Raw genomic sequence first — 20,601 nt, forward strand, 5'->3', positions numbered from 1 at the left:
CCTTTGTAATTGTTTTTCTTTGTACATTGGATCAATCATTAATGAAGAATACTTTGATTCACCACTTCATGGGTCATATCTTTACAATTTTTGCACTCATCTTGAGTTTACATTGTTTTTCTTACAAAATTTGCTAAGTATGGGTTCTCGGGAGCACTAGATTGATAATACATACTTCAACAAAAACTTCCAAGAGAATGACTAAGTGTTGGCTCTCAGGAGAAGATCTCAACATGAATACTTTTTACAAGAGGAACATACAAATGATTAAAGAAATTACCAAGAAACTGACTAAGTATAGGCTCTCAGTGAACATGCCCTCCTTATGAGGAGCAACACCAAAAAGGGCAAACACTTAGTTATTCGTACAAGTTGGTAACTCTTACTTGTCTTATGATGTGTCTCATTCATTGGTAGAACATCCTTAGGTGCACAACATTCGATGCATGAACAAGTTCTTTATTAGTTTCCAGTTCTTTGAGCTTGTAAGTTCCAGGTTGGAGTTCGTACCACAAGATAGGGGCCTTCCCATATGGGAGAGAGTTTATTTCTTCCTCTTGGAGCAGACACATCAGCTTGTCAGAGGACCAAATCTCCTTGCCGAAAAGTCTTACTGCGTACTTTGGAATTGTAGTACTTCACCACCTTCTTTTGATAAGCCACATTTTGGTAGAAAGTTGTTTCTCGGACTTCATCAATGAACTCCAAATTTTCCTGATTTCCTTCTTCATTTGCTACTTCATCAAAGTGTGTTGATCTCAATGATCTTACTAACACTTCTACTGGGACTAGTGCCTCAGTGCCATAAGACAATTTGAAGGGAATTTTTCCCGTTGGTGTTCTTGATGAAGTCTGTAGGCCCAAAGTACATGAGGCAATTATTCCACCCATTATTTATGACTTTTCTCCAAACTCCTTTTGATTCCATTAAGTAAGGTACAATTGGTAACCTCCACTTGGCCATTGCATTGAGGGTACGCCACTGCAGCCCTCCTATAGTCAATATGATAAGTCTGACAAAACTCTTTGAACGCAGGATTATCAAATGGAGTTCCATTGTCTGTTAGCAGTATCTTGGGTAAGCCAAATCTGTAGATGATTTTTTTGAGGGTGCACTTTTCCATATGCTTCTCTGTTATGGTTGTAATAGCTTTAGCTTCTACCCACTTGGTGAAATAGTCAATAGAAACGATCAAGAATTTTCTTCCCCCTAATGCAGGTGGAAATGGTCCCAAAAGATCCATTCCCCACCTAGCAAAAGGGATTGGGCTTAGAATTGAGACTAAGGGAATTGCGGGGGCTCTTTGCACTGAAGACTATAATTGGCAAGGTTTGCAATGACGAACATAGTCTTGGGCTTAGAATTTAGACTATGTATCTTTAGGCTCTTGACACATAAAGTGTTGGCTAAGGGAAGCCTTGCTATGAGTGCATTGTATTCTGCTACATTGTTTGTTGTAGGAAAGATGAAACAAAGAGCATATTTTATGGTGAAGGCGTGTGGACTTTGCAACACTAAACCAGCTCCATTACCTGCTGCATTGCTGGCTCCATCAATAAAGAGAATCCATGTTTCCACATATGTCTTTTGCTCCCCCCTGCGTTCCATCCAGTGGTAGATTCAACCACAAAGTCCGCTAAGGACTGCTATAATTCAATGCCTGCCCCTTTATAGCAGTTCTTGGTTGGAAGTCAACCTGATGTTCACTCAGCTCAATTGCCCAAGTGATCATTCTTCCTGCTAAATCTGGATAATGAAGGATCTTTTTTAAGGGAGCATTGGTAAGGATTGTTACGAGATGAGCCTGGAAGTAAGGCCTTAGTTCCCCGATAGATACTATAACTACTAAGGCAAGGTTCTGTATCTTAGGATATCTAGTCTCAAAATCTAAAAGAACATGAGAGACATAATAAACAACCTTTTGGATGCCTTTTTCCTCTTGTATTAATACTAAACTTATAGGTTGAGAAGATGTGGTGAGATACGTAAGAAGCCCCTTTTTAGGAGTGGGACATACAAGAATGGGAGAAGAGCTTAATTTAAGCTTCAATTCTTGGAAGGCTCTTTGGCATTCTTCAGTCCAAACCAGGTTTGAAGTGGCATTGAGAGTCTTTGGTGCTGTGAAGAAAGGCAATCAGTGCTCCCTAGATTTCGCTAAGAAGCGACTTAGAGTAGCAACCCTTCCTATCAAGCACTGGATCTCTTTTATGGTGCGAAGTGGTTGCATATCGATGATGGCTTTGATCTTTTTGAGATTTGCTTCAATGCCTCTTTGTGATACCATGAACCCCAAGAACTTCTTGGATGAGACTCCAAAAGCACACTTTTTAGAATTCAAGCGCATCTTGTGTTCTCGGAGGACGCTGAAGACCTCTGACAAGTCACTAATATGGTCCTTTTGCTGAATGCTCTTACTAACATGTCGTCCACATAGACTTCCATGTTGCAGCCAATCTACTTGCATAAGGTCTTGTTGATAGCATGTTGATAAGTGGCTCCAACATTCTTTAGACCAAAAGGCATGACATTGTACTAGTAGCTTTCCCGATTAGTCATGAAGGTTGAATGGATCTCTTCCTCTGGCTTCATCATGATTTGATAGTATCCATAGTATGTGTCCATGAAACTCAGCACTTCGTGGCCTGTCGTGGCATCAATTAACAAGTCAATGCGAGGCAAGGGTTAACTGTCCTTAGGACAATCCTTGTTGACTTCTGTGTAATCTGTATACATTCACCACTTTCCATTGGCTTTCTTTACCATTACCATGTTCGCCAACCACTTAGGGCTCTCGATTGGATAGATGAATCCAGATCTTGCCAGCTTCTCGGTCTCCAACTGAATAGCCTGTTGCTTCTCGATGGAGAAATTTCTTCTCCTCTAAACTATGGCCGTAGCTCCTTTGTTAATCCACAAGCTATGTTTAGCTATGTTGCTGTCAATTCCATGCATGTCTTCAACTATGCACGCAAAGACATCTGTGTTATTAGCCAAAAAGGAGCTTAGCTCATGTTCAAAGCCATCTTGTTGCTTTGAACCAATGTTGGTCCCCCTTTCTGGATGGGTGAGGCTCAAAGGAACCTTTTGCAACCTCTCTACTAGCTCTCCTCATTGCATCAAGCTCTCATCTCTGTCATCATGTATCTCGACAACGGAGAGTGATTCCTGCAAGTGGAGTTGTCTACTACTTCCTGATGAAAGTGAGATAATAGGTCCTAGACGGCCTTTGATTAGTCCTGCAAACTCCCAAGCCTTCAGGAATTGGGAACTTCATCATCATATGTCTGGGAGAAATTACACTCCCATTGCAGTCAGCATTGGGCGACCGAAAATGATATTGTATGCTGATGAGTTAAGCACAATGATGAACATGATGGGAAAAGTCACTTGTTGGGGGAAGGTTCCCATAGTCAAATCCAGCTGTATATTTCCTTCTACAGTGGTGGAACTTCTCGAAAAGCCATACAACAAGGCTGCAGTTGGTTGGAGTGCCTCCTGGTCAATCTTAACCAGGCGGAAAGCATCCAGAGACAAAATGTCTATTGACGATCCAGTATCGACTAAGACTCTGTGTGAAACCCGGCCCTAACCTTAACCTGGATACTCTTTTGTCTGTAGGTCCGAAGACCCGAAGTGAAAGTCAACTATGGGCCATATTGGTAGAAGATATAGTGTTCGACTCCGAACCTATGGAGATTGAAGATGATGCCCCATACTTGAAGGCAATGTTGGATATAGAGAAGAGACTGCACCTTGATGAAGAGAAGATTAGTTGATGACCTTAAAGCTTGGTGGGATATGATTTAAAGCCATTTTTCCATGCTAGGTATGTTATAGAATATGTGTTTAAAGTTTCGTTTGATTCCGAGTAGTGGAAGACCCTCAAATCCCTGTCTTTGGCTTTGCTGACTGCCTGGGTCGAGTGCTTGGGTCGACTGGGCCATGCTACCCAGCCAATCGACCCAGAGATGCTGAACTCGAACAGAATCTTCTGTTTTGAGTATCTTGCTATATATACCCCATGACTTCGTGATTTTAGTATCCCTAGCCTCCATAACACTTAGAGAACGAAGGGAAACCATCTCCAAGCCTCCAAGAGTGAAGAAGAAGACCTAATCTTGCAATCTTGCAAACTCTCTCTCTTATTCTTCAATTAGAGGTTAGTATTCTATCTTTTATGTTAATGATTTATTCTTTCCATGATCACTCTCATCTCTGAACTGAGATTATGATGAAGATGCTGCAACCTTGTAGTCATATCTTTACAATCTCTTTTCATTCTCTTGTGCTATGATCCTCTCATTCATTCTTGACATGATTCTTATGATTTCTTCTTAAACTATGATAATATTCCTATTTTGATTCATTCTAGCATTATAGATGCTTCTCTATGATTATTCATACCTCTGATCTACTGTGTTCTTGTACTAGAATGAGATCTAATCATCTCTAGTTCATCTCTTTCATTCATAGCATGTTTCCAATGAAACTACGATTTTTACCGAAATAGAAACTATGATTCTAAATTAGTAAGTAATGGTTTTAATGGTGGTTTGATGTGTAAATTATGCTTTTTAGTCTTAGACTACTGTGTTAGACATTCTCTCCAAGTTTCGTCGCATTCCGGTTTGTGTAGCATAGGTTTCGGATCAAGATTCTCTTTTTATTTTCGGATTTGCTCTTGAGCAGATTGCCTGGGCGACTGGAGCACTCAACCCAGCCAATCAACCCGCAAGAACAGAATCTGTTTTCTTCGTCCGATTCGATTCGATTCATGCTTATTCTTTTAGGACTACTTCCTAATGATTGTGTGATGCTATTCTAGGGTTTATTTGCTAACTTTGGATTCATCCTCTTGTCCGTCCGGAATACATTTGAATCTATTTAAGGTAAGGAAAGTTGTTCCCATATTAACATAGATTTAGTTTCTAATTTGGGAACTACTTAGATTTGCTATTGTTATGTTAGTTTCTATTATGATATGAATGATGCAAGTACATTAGAATCTTATTTCCTTATTTACTTTATATACTTGATTATGTATGAATACTTACTCATGTATGTTTTCTTATTTATTTGATCTTATCTTATTATACTCTTTCATATGATGAGATATCTGTCGTGGATGATATGATTGAATTATGATTGTGATTGTTTAGGTATGATTTGGGATTGGGGAATGTCCTTTTGACATTTATGTCCTTGGACCTCATTGGGAGTAGTATGGGATATTTCCAATGTTGCCCTTTGACACTTTCCCGGATTATTGGTTGTCATACCTAGGACTTGTCTAGCAGTGTTTGGCTACGTTATACCCCTGTTATATCAGACCCGATTTGGAAGGGTATTGAGACCGAACAACCCGTGGTAGCAATGGGGATTCATGGGTGCTCAAGACCGGTGAGTTATATCCGTGAGGGGACATGAATCACATTGTGGGGGCCATTTATGGGTAGAGTTGCATATGGATAGACTTGGGCTCATGGGCGTTCAAGACCGGTAAACAACCCTTGAGAGGACATGAGAGCTTCCCGTTTACTATATGTGGATGACTTATAGGGTTGATGAGTCCGTATTTGAGAGAGTCGGATATGCTGACTCTAGTGTGAAGGATACCGGAAAGGATCCCGAGAGGGGAAGAATGGACGTATCTGGATCTGAGTTGATATGACTAAGTAGAAGACTTGCATTGGGCTAGGCTTTACCTTGACATGCGCCATTACTTAGACCAAACGGTGATGTGAGAGAGAGGTGACTTAACCCCTAGCCATGGATTGTCCGAGATGGATGAAGGACCCTTTGCCAACCGATGATGTGTGATTGAGACCTACCAAAGAAGTATGGTGCTATGACTTAAAGCATGTCTGCCTATAGAGACCAGCATACATAGAGTTAGGTTCATACATGCATTGTCTGTCTCATATCATATCACTTTATGCTTTGTTGTGATACTATGTTATTTATGCTATTATGGAATAACTTGCCTTGCTGAGTTTCTTTTGAAACTCACTCCTTTTGTACAATATCTTTTGTTAGATTATTCTACAGGTTTTGATGGCTATGAAGCGCAATATGAGGAAGTGCAAGATGAAGAAGCGTACCATACGCAAAGTGTTGGCGATTACGAAGATTACTGTGAGGATCCCTCAAGTGGTCTCTCTTGTTACTAGGACTAGCCCTACTGTGGAGTGGGAGCGTCCGAGCGTAATCGATGAGGTCTATGTTTATGAGGACATCCTTTATAAAGTAGAAAAGACTCTAGTTTAGTTAGATTATAACTTTCTTTCTTGTCTTTAGAATCAGTTGTAATGCCTTTGATTTTCGAGCTACATTCCGCTGTACTCGTGGAGTGAGATTCCGCCTCACTCTACTTTTGATTTATATATCTATTGGTATCTTTTCCGCACTCTGATGATTATCTCGTTACTTTACTTTGATTCATTTGAATAATATTGTTAACATTGATTTAGTCTTGTTCTTGATTATATTGTTGTGAATGTGGGAGGTTGATTTTACAAACTACTGGATCTTGTGGACTGTGGATCACACACTCGGGTATGCCAGATAGGGTACCGGCTGGGTGGATGTGACACTCTGTATATCATGTGATTTGCCAACCTAACCTTGATCACAATGGCATTCTCATGTGGAGTGTGAACATCCACCAACTCCTTCTCGGCAAAAGTGATTGGTTCACTTTGAACAAAGTGAGTCAATGTTGAGGGCTCAATGGCACTTACGACACGTGTTCCTTGTTTGATCTGCCTTAATGACTCGGGAGTGGGCCTTCCGAATATAGTACTGATTTTGGGAAGGTCCTCGTCCCTTGCGCCATTGGAGCTTTTCCCCTTGACTTTATTCTATCCAGAGGAGGGGTTTTGTTATGCCTTCTCGGTGGAGGTGAGGATTCACCACAATGAGTGGCCTTCACATGCTGATTTAAGTGCCCTCTAGCAATCAGCTTCTCGATTTCCACTTTCAATATGCAGCAGTCATTGGTATGATGCCCTCTATCTTTGTGGTATTGGCAATACTTTGCCATGTCAACCCTATTTTTAGGGCGTGCGTGTAATCTTCCTGGGGTTTTCAAAACTGCAAATTGTGACCTGTTCAAAGGAGTGAATGCTTCTTCATCCTCCTCCACCACCTGCTTGCCATGCCATTATGCCTGGGTTTTGGATCCCTCTTGGGGAATCGTGGCTTAGAACTTGATTTGAGAGCCTTCCGAATGGCAGGCCTATCTTGATTTTTGTAGTAGCTGCGATTTGCTTCAAGAACTTCTTCCACCGTAGCCATCCCATACCCCAAGTCCAGCAACTCTGCTAGAGTCTTGGGCTTCTTTTCTACAATAAAGGTGACTAAATTTTCTTTGGTCACAACCCTCTTGAAAGCATTGAAGGCTACCTTGTCATCAAGGTCTTTGATCATGATGGAAATGTTGTTGAAACGAGAGATGAAGTCTCGGATAGGTTCTGAATGCCCTTGTTCTAGGGCTAGAAAGTTGTCCTTTGTCTTATCCTTCTTGATTCCACTCTTGAATCTGGCCACGAAGGCATACCTCGATTCCGTGAAGTTGTGAATGAAGTGTGTAGGTAGCTGAGAGAACCACATAGTTGCAGGTCTAGTTAACGAAGTTAGGAAGCATCTACACTTGATGGGGTCCCCTTCCCATCACATAGTCATGATGGACGTGAAGTGACTGATGTGCTCCATGGGATCCGTTGTCCCATTATAAGATGTGAAGGTAGGAGTATGAAAACCTACCGGAAAAGGTGCTGGCGTGATATCTGGAACAAAAGGATCCTGGCTCAACGCCATTTGAACTTCGTCAAGAACCTTTTTTGTCTAGTTGAACTTGACAATATAGGCTTTTATCACAAACAAATTTCGAAGCCTTAGAAACCCTATCATCCAATAGTGGTCCCTTAGACTCAACCACACGCTCCTTCAACGTCCTTCGAGGTTTTGATGCCTAAGGTGGCTTTGTTGCAGCTCCGGAAAAGAGTGCTTGTCCACATGAGTTCCTAGTCTGTCGAAGATAGATTTATTTCCACCTTCATCCAGCGCTATAGCCTTTCCTTTGCCTTTCCATTTTTCCCGTTGAGCGTGAAGCATGTTTGCTTCATCTCCCTGAGCCATGTCATCGAGGTTGATAGGGGAAGGATTCGCTATTCTAGGCAAAACAGTAGTAGGAACAGAAGAACGTAGGAGCTGACGCCAATGGTTCATCATTGACTGGAAGGAACCCATCATTTCGAATATTTTTTGTTGTAGATCCATCCACTGAGCAGGATCTAGGTGGAAGTGGGAGTGACTCCCTGAGGAGGGAGTTTAGCAGCAACTAAGCTGCATTTTGCAAATGCTCATGTTCTACAAGGGCTTGTGTATCTTTTGAGGTCCCTCCTCTTCGGCTAGCCCCCTTCTTCTTAGCACAAGGGTTCTCCTAAGACTTAGAACCACAATCACTTCAGTTTTCTCCAGCCATCTTTCATAGTTATGTGAAGTATTCAAAGAGAGGAAAAGCTACAAAACTTTTTGTTAGCGTTTCCCATAGATGGCGTCAAATGTTGTAGTCAAAATATATCGGGAGCTCCTTGGGTTGGTTTCTGGTCCGAATCAGGTTCGTGAGGCCAAAACAAGGGTGAGAGTGGGCCACCTTTGAGGACTGGAAGCCACCTCCAATGATTAAGTCAATTCAGGTAAGAAAACCAGAGTCTCTCTCTTGAGGAATAAATGCTTAAGGAGATTAAGAAGAGAATGTTCTTATGGAGTAATTGCAGGAGAATAATGGCTGGAGTATCATGTCCTTCCGTTGCTCATGCATAGTGATGTTATATTTAGTTGATTCATACCTCAAATGATAGTGGATGCACCATAACCCTAGGATGCCCATCTAAAGGGATGAAGGGTGGAGATGGCTTCTTGGAGAGGCATGCATAGCAAGCTAGCCCATATGATCTGCTGCATAGCTGGAGATCTTGTTGGGGAATCAAGTGGTTAGCATCAAGTTGACCTTAACGTGAAGAGACGGTACTCAAGATTGTTCTTGGATGAATGAGAAGCTTCCTCGTCAGCAATGAACATTTAATGATTCTCAGTGCATTCAATGCTGAATTTAATGTTGTGATTGATATCTAGATAAAGATAGGCTGAACCTCCTATCAGCGCTACTTTTGTCAGGAAGTCGCATGGTGACAGTTGTGTGTCACTACTATGCCTACTTCTCGGCTTCTCAACAGACATCTCTTCCGAGAAGTGCCTCATCTGAGAAGCATCAGTTGAACCATCTTGGACCAGGTCTTAGACATTGGTTTGATTTGAAAGGTTCGCTCTTGGTTCAGGGCTTGAATCGTAATGGCTATAACACAGGTGTTTCAAATCCTGTGATCTGATCAATCTACAAAGCGAGCACAAACCTGAAACAGAAACTTAATGGACTCGTCAAATTGAAACTCTCTTGGACTGGTGGTGATGGAATGTCAATGTAGAACCAAGTTGATAAGTTAGGCTACACAACCATGAAAATTTCCACGATTCATCCATGACTTCCCATTTTGGATGAGGCTAATGATATAAGAAGAACTAGAGAGAATGCATGCTCATCTCCCATCATACCCCTCTAAATAGAACATTTTTTCCAAAGGCATTTCAGTTGTTATATTAGACCAGTCAAAATAACGACCAGAGAGTGATCATCTGATTCTATAAGTTAAGGCTGTAATAGTAGAAATCAAGTGACCCATTCGAACAAACATTGAAAGATTCAAAACATGAAATTGATGAAAGACGGCAAATAGATAATATCAAAATAAATTAATGAGAAAATTTCTTAGATGGTCAAATTTTAAGAAAGATTTAATTATATTATAAAATAAAGAAAATATATTAGAGACAAGGAATAAAACTAGAACACTATCAATCAAAACTATTCATTGAGTTGAGTACATTATATATTTATTGTAGAAGTAGCATCTTCTCTGATATGGAAATATTAGTCTACAAATAAATACAATGTATGATTCTTGCATACAATAAGATGTTCTTGATATGGAAAGATAGATTGTCGCCCAAGATAGAAAGTGCATAGAATAGAAATATTGACTACTAACATTGTGGGTTGAGATGAGTGTGATCTTCAATTAAGATATGAATGTAAGATTGCATGCTGAGGTGGTTGAGATCTTCAACTGGAAGAATTATCTATTTGGAAGTGAAGAACATCTATAATCAATATTATTTATAACAAATAAGATATTTTTCAAAAAGTTTACACAAATGGATCCTATTTTAAAAAATTATATCCAAATTCCAAGTTTTGTAATAATTTTGTTTGCCTAACTAATTTTTTCTTATGAACTACCCAAATTATCTTCAAGCCTTTTATTTTCTAATTTTTTTGGTTCAATCGCCAGAGAGATCCGTTGATCATCTAATAGAGAATGACACAACTTAAAAAATGTTAACTAGATCAAACACTTGACACTTGACACCTTTTCCCCTTTGTGATTCACTCGTTTTGATGTTAGTTAGACTTGACTTATTGACTTAGTTTTTTTACCTTTATAACACTGAAGAGCACTGGACTTGATAATTCATTTTGGTCTTAGCTAGATTTGACTTATTGACTCTTTTTTTTATGAAGATGTGGGAAATGCAATAGAGAACTAACTTGTTAATTGGGTTTATCTTACTATTATCATTAGAGTAGATGACGGGTAAGGAGGACTTGACTTGTAACCTATAAGTCGGTCTTGGTACGGAAGAGCTGATTTTTACCGGCCTGGACTTTGATGGATGGTTAATTAAAACCCTCTCTGTAATGAAAGGGAATAGCTTTAGTGGATGTGCTTTTGCACAAAGGCATTTGCTTTTTTCCCCTTTTTTGGGTAAATACAAAGACAGCTGCTCGTGGATGTGCTTTTGCTAGGAGGCACATGCTTCTTTTTAAAAGTTTCATAAGATAAATAAATAAATAAATAGAGAAAAAAATATCAAAAGTATAACACAATTATTCATCAATTTACTTGATTTGATTTGATTGGGGTGGGTGGGAAATGACTTGCTTTACTCGGTTTTGGTGAAGGGCAGGAATGCCTTTACTTCTTCATATCATTGCTGGACTAGTTTCTTCTCTATCATAGAAACCTTCATTTCACTGTTTGAATCTCATTATCTTTACTATTGATCATGTTTTATAATTTTTATAATTTTTTTATTTTATGGATGTACCAAATACAAATAATGAAAGAAATTAATTAGACAAACATAGATACAAATTACACATAAAGACTCAATTGGTAAAGAATCCTCCAATCAAAACGCCAAAGCAAAACTAAAGTAATTGTTGTATATACTGATAATCCTCAAGGTGGTCCTGGAAAAATTACCCTTCATGTTATATATATATGCTTTCTCTTTTTAAAAAAAAATTCTTCCCTATTTCGTAGAGGCTTTTATTAGTGATTTGTAAGGAAGATTGTTTGAGATTGAAAAAAAAATACTCTCAAAAACACTCTATTGAAACAATTTTTTTTTCTCAATTTAATTTAATTTTACGCATTTAAATATATAAAAAGGGTACCAATAATTTATGAGTAAAAAATAAAATGACAACAAAGCTAATACAAAAAAGATGAGATTTAAATAAAGATAAAGAATACAATAGTCAAGTGAAAGATTTACAGAAAAAGAAGAGTACATGCTTTTTGTTATAAATAATATTAATTATGGATATCCATCACCCCCCAATAGACAATACTTCCAATTGAAGATCTCAACCATCTCAGCATACAATCTTGGTGATTCACATTCCCATCTTAATTGAAGATTACAGTGATCTCAACACACAATGTTGGCAGTCAATATTTCCATTCTATGCACCTTCTATCTTGGGCGGCAATCTATCTTTCCATATCAAGAATATCTTATTGTGTGCAAGAATCATATATTGTATTTCAATATCAAAGTAGATGCTCCTTCTACTATAAATATGTAATGCACTCAACTGAATGAATCACTACTTCTGATTGATCCTGTTCTAGTTTTCTTCTTTGTCTCCAATATATTCTCTTTATTTTATAATACGTTATCCACCCCTTTCCCCTCAAAGAACGAATCCGCTCGAAGTATTGCGTTTTGAGAAGAAAGATAGTAGACTATATATCATTATGTTTTCTATTCCAAAGTGAAAAGAATGATCGACCTCCTCGCACGTTTTTGTAAACAATTGAGTTTACCTTGTCCATCTTGAAATGTAAGTGCATCATCATAAAAAGGTATGTGTTTTATTGAATCTAAGAATCAATCAAATAATAAGATATTATGTTGCTTTATATATATTATTTTATTTTAGTTTATTTTCAAACGTCGCATTGGACATGCAATGGGTTTTTACTATGGTTCAAAGTATCCCATAACACGATATTAGTCGATGAATTCACATTGGGTCCAATCAATCCGATACATGTTGCTTTTTTAGGTTTTTTGAGGCATGTCGGATTGCACCATAATATATTCGTTACTACCATAAAATACTTAAATATCAGATGATACATCTCCTAAAACCACTTGGAAGACACAATACCCAATATAGACACTTTACACCTCAGTTTTTCCCCATTATGATTCTATCATTTTGATCTTGCTTAGACCTAACTTATTAACTTTCTTATTATGGAGATGTGCATCACGTTTAAGAGAACTGTTACTTGTTAATTGGGTCATCAGAGCAAATACGGTGTAGAGGAGGGTTTGTCTTATAAATCAATTTTGGAAGGGAAGACTTGACTTATTTGCTTGAACCTTTTGTCACGCAAAAAAAAGATCAATGGCTACCCACAAAGCCCCACTTAGTCATACAAGACAATATTAGTGGATGTGCTTTTCCACAAAGTGACGGTCTCTTTACGTTAGGAGAGTAAAATCCAAGGAGGCACATCTTGTCTTTGTAAAACAGCTTTTATCATAAGACAAATAAATAGGGGAAAAAAATCAAAATCTTACCCAATTATTCATCAATTGACTTGATTTGAGTGGGGAGGGGAGAAATGGCATGTTTACTCGGGATTGGTAAAGGGAAGACTTGACTAGTTCATTTTAATTGGGATGGGCCAGGGGTTGTGAATATCATTCCGGATTTTCCCGGCAACAGTTGCAATTAAAATAGTTCCCGAGCTACCCATCCAATGGCAGTCATCTGGACAGAACAAAAGGTAATATGAGATGGAGAGGATCTGGATCCTATAGATCTTGACTAATGAGGAGCTCCTTCCTAGTGCTGCTACTAATCCTGTGTAGCAATATTCACTTTTATAGCCTATATATATCTTCTGAAAGTTTTGTATTTCCTCACAGTTCACAAATCATCTATTTTAACAAAGCATTCTTTGTTGGTTCATCATGAGAAGTTTTATGGTTCTGTTGCTTATTTTCCTATGCATACAACCCACCAACTCAAGTGTCCCAGGCACAAACACAGTAGTAGTGGTTTGCAGTGAGATTGAGAGACAAGCCCTTCTCAGCTTTAAGAATCGCCTCCAAGATCCAACAAATTGGCTCTTCTCTTGGATCGGTGATGATAACTGCTGTACATGGAGAGGAGTAACCTGCAACAACAGAACTGGGCATGTCACCAAGCTCAACCTTCGACAACCATATGATGCTGCAATACTTACAAGTGTATTGAAGGACCCCGGTAATGAACAATTTGATGCTTATATGAGTTCCCTATTGGGTGGGGTGATAAGTCCTTCTTTACTTGATCTGCAGCAACTGAAATACTTGGACCTAAGTATGAAAAACTTTTATCGTATTCGCATCCCTGAGTTCCTCGGTTCACTCAAGAGCTTGAGATATCTTAACCTTTCTAATGCAAATTTTTGTGGAAGGATTCCTCATCAGCTAGGGAATCTATCAAGTTTGCGTTTTCTTGACCTCAGTACTACTTCGGAGTTTGCAACTGCACTTCATTTTGTTTCAGCTGATGGTACTGGTTTGTATGCTGAGAGTCTGCAATGGCTTTCCAATCTCTCTCTCCTACAATATCTCGACATGAGTCTAGTTAACCTCACCAATGCAATTGACTACGTGCAGGTATTGAATGTGCTCCCTTCTTTAAAAGAATTATTCCTTATCAATTGTAAACTTAACCCAAGTCTTGATTTTCCTGTGTCCCATGTTAATTTTACATCACTCACCAGCATTGACCTTTCTGATAACTATTTCATATCATCAGCTCCTGAGTGGTTGTTCGGTATTAGAGGCCTCGTTTCTCTTCAATTAAGCTATAATTATTTTCATGGTCCGATACCTTGTGGTCTTCAAAACATGACTTCTCTACGGATCCTACAGCTCTCTCATAACAGTTTTAATTCCACCATTCCAGATTGGTTGTATAATATGAGAAGTCTTGTTACTCTTGATATCTCTTTTAACAGCTTGAGGGGTTCAATTATAAGTGCATTTGGTAACCTGACTTCCCTATCAAAGATTGATCTCTCAGGGAATGAACTTGGAGGTGAGATACCAACAACATTGGAAAATCTTTTCAAGTTGCAAGAATTGTATTTGTACGGGAATAACCTTTCAGGTCCTCTGCCTATTCAACTGGGGCAGCTTAAGAGCCTAACTATGCTTGATCTTTCCACTAATTCTATTTCTGGTCCCATTCCTTCATCTATAGGAAGTTTATCATCACTACGGGAGTTAGATCTTTCTTATAACCAGTTGGATGGATCTATTCCAGAAAGTCTGGGACATCTTTCAAAGCTTGAGCAATTGTGGATCACCCAAAATTCCTTGGAAGGTGAGGTATCTGAAGTTCATTTTGCCAATCTCACTAAACTAAATTCATTGTATGCATCTTCAAACTCATTGGTTTTGCGAGTTGCGTCAAATTGGATACCTCCTTTCCAACTCCAAAATATACTTTTGGGATCGTGGCATGTTGGATCTCAGTTTCCATCATGGCTCCAAACACAAAGGAACATGTCTTCCTTAGTGTTATCTTATACAAGAATTTCTGGTGAAATACCAACTTGGTTTTGGAACCTATCTTCACAAATTTCATATTTAAATCTCTCCAACAATCAGCTACATGGCGAGCTCCCAAGAAGACTGAAGCTTGATTCTATCTACTCAATGATATTTTTGGGTTCCAACAACCTTGAGGGACCACTACCTCATATCTCTTCCAATGTTGGGCGACTAGATCTTTCTAACAATTCCTTTTCTGGACCAATTTCCCATTTCCTCTGTCAACAGTTCAACGGATCAAGTAAATTGGAAATTCTTGATCTCTCAAACAATCTCTTATTTGGGGATATCCCCGATTGTTGGATGAGGTGGCACTTATTGCAAGCAATAAATTTGGGGAACAACAATTTAACTGGAGAGATTCCAAATTCTCTAGGATCACTTTTTGCTCTTCAATCATTGCATTTGGACAACAATCATCTTTATGGTACATTACCTTCGTGTCTGCAAAATTTGTCATTGTTACAGCTTATTGACTTGAGTAAGAACAAGTTTTCTGGAAGCATACCGACTTGGATTGGGAAAAGCTTACAAAATCTAATAGTTCTGGTCATAAATTCAAACAATTTTGGAGGTAGTATTCCACCAAAACTTTGTGATCTATCATCTCTTCGAATCTTGGATCTTGCTCATAATAACCTTTCAGGACCCATACCTCAGTGCTTCAAAAACTTTAGTTCTATGGCCACAAAGAGAAACCTGACTATGAGTTCCTCTCAGTTTTCATATTTACGACAACTATCAACTGTGATGTTCATGTACTATGGGAGTCCTGGAGATGATGTTTGGTTAACTATTAAAGGAAATGAGCTTCGATATGGCAATTTGCTTCTTAAGCTCCTGATAAGCATAGACCTTTCAGACAACCATTTGTTTGGAGAGATTCCCAAAGAGATGACAAGTCTTGTTGGGTTGCAGTCATTGAATTTATCAAGAAATCATTTGACAGGAAACATCCCTGAGAAGATTGGGGAGATGTTATTGTTGGAGTCTTTGGACTTATCAACAAACAGACTCTTTGGTGGCATTCCCGAAAGCATGTCACACTTGACATTTTTGAGTGTATTGAACTTGTCTTATAATAGTTTGTCAGGTAGTATTCCATTGAGTACCCAACTCCAAAGCTTTAATGCATCCAGCTTTATGGGGAACACTCCACAACTTTGTGGGCCTCCACTAACACAGAACTGCACTGGAGATTGGCCTAATGATGATATTAGAAGAGTAGACAAAGGCAGTTTCTCTCAAATTGAAGAGTTTTATATCAGCATGGCCTTGGGTTTTGTGTTTGGCTTTTGGGGTCTATGGGGTCCTTTGTTGTTCAAAAAATCATGGAGATTTGCATATTTTCAGTTTTTGACTAAGATGATTGACAAATGTTTTGGCTGAGATTTGGTGCAAATAATAATTGCATTGTCTCTCCTTTCAATGTGAGTGTTTTTACTTTCTGAAGGTTCTTCCCCTGTATAAATCAAATTGAACTCAGTTCTTCAATTTGGTTGAGTTTGGCATATGGAATGCAATGCATAATGGTTTTCTAGTACTCTTCAATTCAGTTATTTCAAATAGTACTTTAATACATGATATTCTAACATTTGACATTGAAAAAGTTAACCAAGATGGTGATGATTGCTCCATTGGGCTTCAATTAATTAATTATTTTCTTTTGGACATGGGGTTTATCTGAGTCAGCTTACATGCAGCTCAACTACAACCTAAAGATAGTTTTTATAATAAATTATATCTACGGTAGATTCATCCCCGACCCCCTCAATTAATTAAATATTCCAAGTAGGCTCTTGAACATGGTCAGTAAAAATGGGAGATACTTACACATAATTTGCTAGGCAAGGATAAAGCTGCATACCATGAGGCAATCACTTCTTCATGGGTATAGTCTTGAAGGTGGCCTCTCAAAAGAATTAGTGCCCCTCGAGTTGTCATGACTTGTGGTCCTTTTGGACCACCAAAATCCAGATTCAATAAGAAAGTAGGTAGGATTTTGACCATCGTAGGGTTGCTTCCTTGGTAAGACTAACACCTCTTATTGAAATGTTTGTGGGTTTGATTATGCCTCATGGTATTTTCCATAAAATATAAAATTTACCGCCAGCCGGTTGATCGTCCTCAACTGCGATGGCTCTGTTAAAGAGGGATTGGGTGGTTATGGTGCTATTGCTCGGAATGAGGGTGGTGAAGTGATGTTTGCTTATCGAACGGTCATCATGAGCCGAACAGTACTTACATGGAACTCACGGCCATTCACAGGGGCTTAGCTGCGGCCTTGGTGCATTCGTTGTCAATGGTCCAAGTCAGAAGAGATTCGATGGGAGCTATTGATATGATCCTGGGTCAAAATAACAGATCTTGTTTGTGACATTAGAGATTTGGCAAGGCAGTTTTGCCAGTGCAGCTTTCATCATGTGGTGAGAAAACTCAATGAGTGCGCTGATTTCCTAGCAGGATTACAACTATCTGTAAATAAAGTTTTTTTTACGTCCAGGTTGCTTACCAAAAGACCTCACTCGAATTGTCAGGGAGGATGCTCATGGAAGGACCTATTTCAGAATGTAATTGTTCTTTTTCCTCTTAATACAAGCTACCTTCCCACCCCCAAAAGAAAAGAAAAAAAATGAAAGTAGGATTTTGATTCTGTTTACCAGAAACCTCAAGATGAAATGCGACCTAGTTATTCCTTACCAGACAAGCCTTCTGACCCCTACTTCTCTTCCGCTCATGTGCAATATCGTTCTCTGCTCTTGTTTTGATTTCGATTCCTACGTCCCTGAATTAGCAAAGTTCTTGGTTGTCTCCCTAACTGTCAATCTCAGGAATTTTAAACCATCTATCTCATGAGTCATGACCTAATTCCTGATGGAATATCGTTGGTTACATCACCTACGGTCACGTTGCCTTCCGTTTTGCACCTTGCAATATCTTCCATTTTTCACAGAAATAATGCGTGGGTTATCTTTGCCAGATTTGATTCTCTCTCGTTTATACTTCTGATTTGTTGGCTCTTTTCTCTTTCTTCAGTTTTGGTTTGTGTTCTTCCAAAATGATGTGACTTCATCAATGTGGACAGGAATCGATTTGAATATCTCTGCCTGAGCACTGTTTATTTTATTTTCAGTGTTTATTTAGAATTTGGACCTTTACTCTTGAAGGATGAAGTTCCTTGTGATGTGGCGTTCGATTTCAAATAGAATAAATTAAGAAGAACAAGTGAACGGATCGGGAGTGAGTTTGTTTGCTCATTCAAGAATTGTCCTGTAGCTACAAGAAATGAGGTTTGAAAAAGCTTTGATGCTTCACCATCTTAAAACTTTGTGCAAGTTTTCCAAAGTAAAGAATACGAGACGAAAAAACACAAAATAAACCATTATTCCGATGCCTTCAAGAGCCCTTTCTTGTTACAGAAATTCCAATAAAGTGCCACAAAATTAGGGTAGGAGATGTTCACAGTTCTCGATTCCAAAGATCCCGTGATCTAGGAATGTTTTGGTTCAATTACAAGATAACATTAAATACAAAGCTTTGAAGATTAAATACCAAAGATCCTGTGATCTAGTAGATATTATATCTTGTATAAAATTCAAAACTCATACCACAGAGAAGAAAGCTAGAATTAGTATTGGAAGTTCCTTTGGAGATGAAAGACATAACATTTTAAGTTTATATTTTAAGGCCACTGCATTACTAGGGTTTCCAAATTGTTTAAAATATGTAAGTTGTTGTTGTTGCTATATATATATATTGTTATATATGGGGATGGGGATATTAATTATACCATTTTGACCTCTCAGTAAGAAGTGCTGGTCATGACCAATCAAGCAATCTTGCAATGGAGTTATGCACTTTGTTGTTGCTACAATTTAATTGACCTTCTGGCCCGCTTCAAGAAATTAAAGTCTGATGTTTTTTTGTTGCTGGTTACATGGCTATTTGAAGATTTTACCAAAGACAAAAAAAAAAAAAAAGTTTATTTGTAAAGTTTTGCCACGATAATTGTCTCCTAAATCAAAACTCCTTCCACCTTTAAATAAGAAAGAGAGAAATTGATCGTCGACCACATAGAGGAAAATTTTGCAACTAACGTGATTATATTTATAAAATGTATATTCCCACACACGCGCGCGGACACACACACACCCAAAAAAAAAGAAGAAGAAGAAGAAGAAGAAAGAAAGAAAGAACGACAGAAGAGAAGAAGACATAAAAATGAATAATGACTTGACTTGAATTCTCCTATAAAGTTGAATAATCTTCATCTTCTCCAGAAGCCCCTTCATGGGCCAAGCTCTAATGCGACCAACTCCAATTAAGTCCAAACAATGCTTGAACTTGCCAGTACATAATGGCTATGTCAACATATGAGCTGGCCGGATTGTCTTTAGTACAAATCATCAATACCTAGATATTGCCTTCAACAACTACTTCTCTGATATAATGATATCGAACATCAATGTGTTTTGTCCTCTCATAATACATCCGATCTCTAGTCAAATGAATAGCACTTTGAATAATAACAATGGACAACAGTTACCTCCTGAACCATGTTGAATTCTCCAAACAAGCCTCTAAGCCTGATAGCTTCTTTAACTGCTTCAGTCACGGCTATATATTCTACTTCTGTAGTAGATAATGCAACAATAGCCCATAAAGTAGCTTTCCAACTGATTGCACAACCTCCCAAAGTAAACACATATCCTGTGAGTGACTTTCTTTTGTCAAGATCATCTGCATAATCTGAGTCAACATAACCTGTCAACTTGTTACCACTCCTCCCAAATTCCAAACACGCACCAGAGGTCACCTTCATATACCTAAGTATCCATTGCATTGCTTCCCAATGAGTTTTACCTGGATATAATATGTATCTACTTGCCACACTAACTACCTGGGAAATGTCAGGTCAAGTGCATACCATAGCATATATAATGGAACCAATTACACTAGAGTATGAAACACGTGACATATAACACGCCTCTTCATCTGTATGAGGTGATAGAGCAGCTGAAAGCCTAAAATGAGATGCAATTGGAATACTAACAGGTGCATCTTTTATGCCAAGATGCTCCAACACCTTCTCTATGTACTTTTGTTGAGATAGCCATAGCTTCCCTGCCTTTCTATCCCTCTTGATTTTCATATCAAGAATCTTTCTTGCCCCTAAGTCTTTCATCTCAAATTGAGTGCGTAACTGTTGCTTCAACTTAATAATCTTGTCAATATTTTGCCAGCAATTAACATATCATCAACATATAACAACAAATATTTGAATGAACCATCAAAAAGTCTTCTAAAGTATACACAACATCCATACTTCTAAAGTATACACAACATCCTCTTGACGTGTAAAATTGCATGATTCATACCCAAAACTCCAAATATTTGCTTAAATCTTGAAAAGTCCTAAAATCTGAAAAAACAATATAAAACCCAAGGTAGCTCCACTCTAAGTGTGTAAAATGCATGCTTTATGCCCTAAGATTTCATACATAAATGTGCTCATTAGATTCCCCCATGCTTAGACTAAGCTTGTCCTCAAGCAAAAATAAAAGAAA

General features: G+C 38.4%; 1 protein-coding gene across 2 annotated transcripts; it reads left to right on the forward strand.

Moving 5' to 3' along the window:
- Nucleotides 1-13,226: 13,226 nt before the first annotated feature.
- LOC149002237 (receptor-like protein EIX2) lies at nucleotides 13,227-16,481 on the forward strand. Of its 2 annotated transcripts, XM_089138490.1 has the most exons (2): nucleotides 13,227-14,092; nucleotides 15,503-16,481. In XM_089138490.1, exons 1-2 carry the CDS (start codon nucleotides 13,400-13,402, stop codon nucleotides 16,421-16,423), a joined length of 1,614 nt encoding a protein of 537 aa, XP_088994616.1. In that variant the 5' UTR covers nucleotides 13,227-13,399; the 3' UTR covers nucleotides 16,424-16,481. The 2 variants fall into 2 exon arrangements, with proteins under 2 accessions (XP_088994616.1, XP_088994615.1); XM_089138489.1 differs by having other exon boundaries at nucleotides 13,227-16,481.
- The last annotated feature ends 4,120 nt before the right edge of the window (nucleotides 16,482-20,601 follow it).

The sequence above is a fragment of the Hakea prostrata genome, chromosome 10, assembly GCF_041222555.1.
Source record: "Hakea prostrata isolate BN-2017 chromosome 10, UWA_Hpros_2, whole genome shotgun sequence".
Classification (NCBI taxonomy): domain Eukaryota; kingdom Viridiplantae; phylum Streptophyta; class Magnoliopsida; order Proteales; family Proteaceae; genus Hakea; species Hakea prostrata.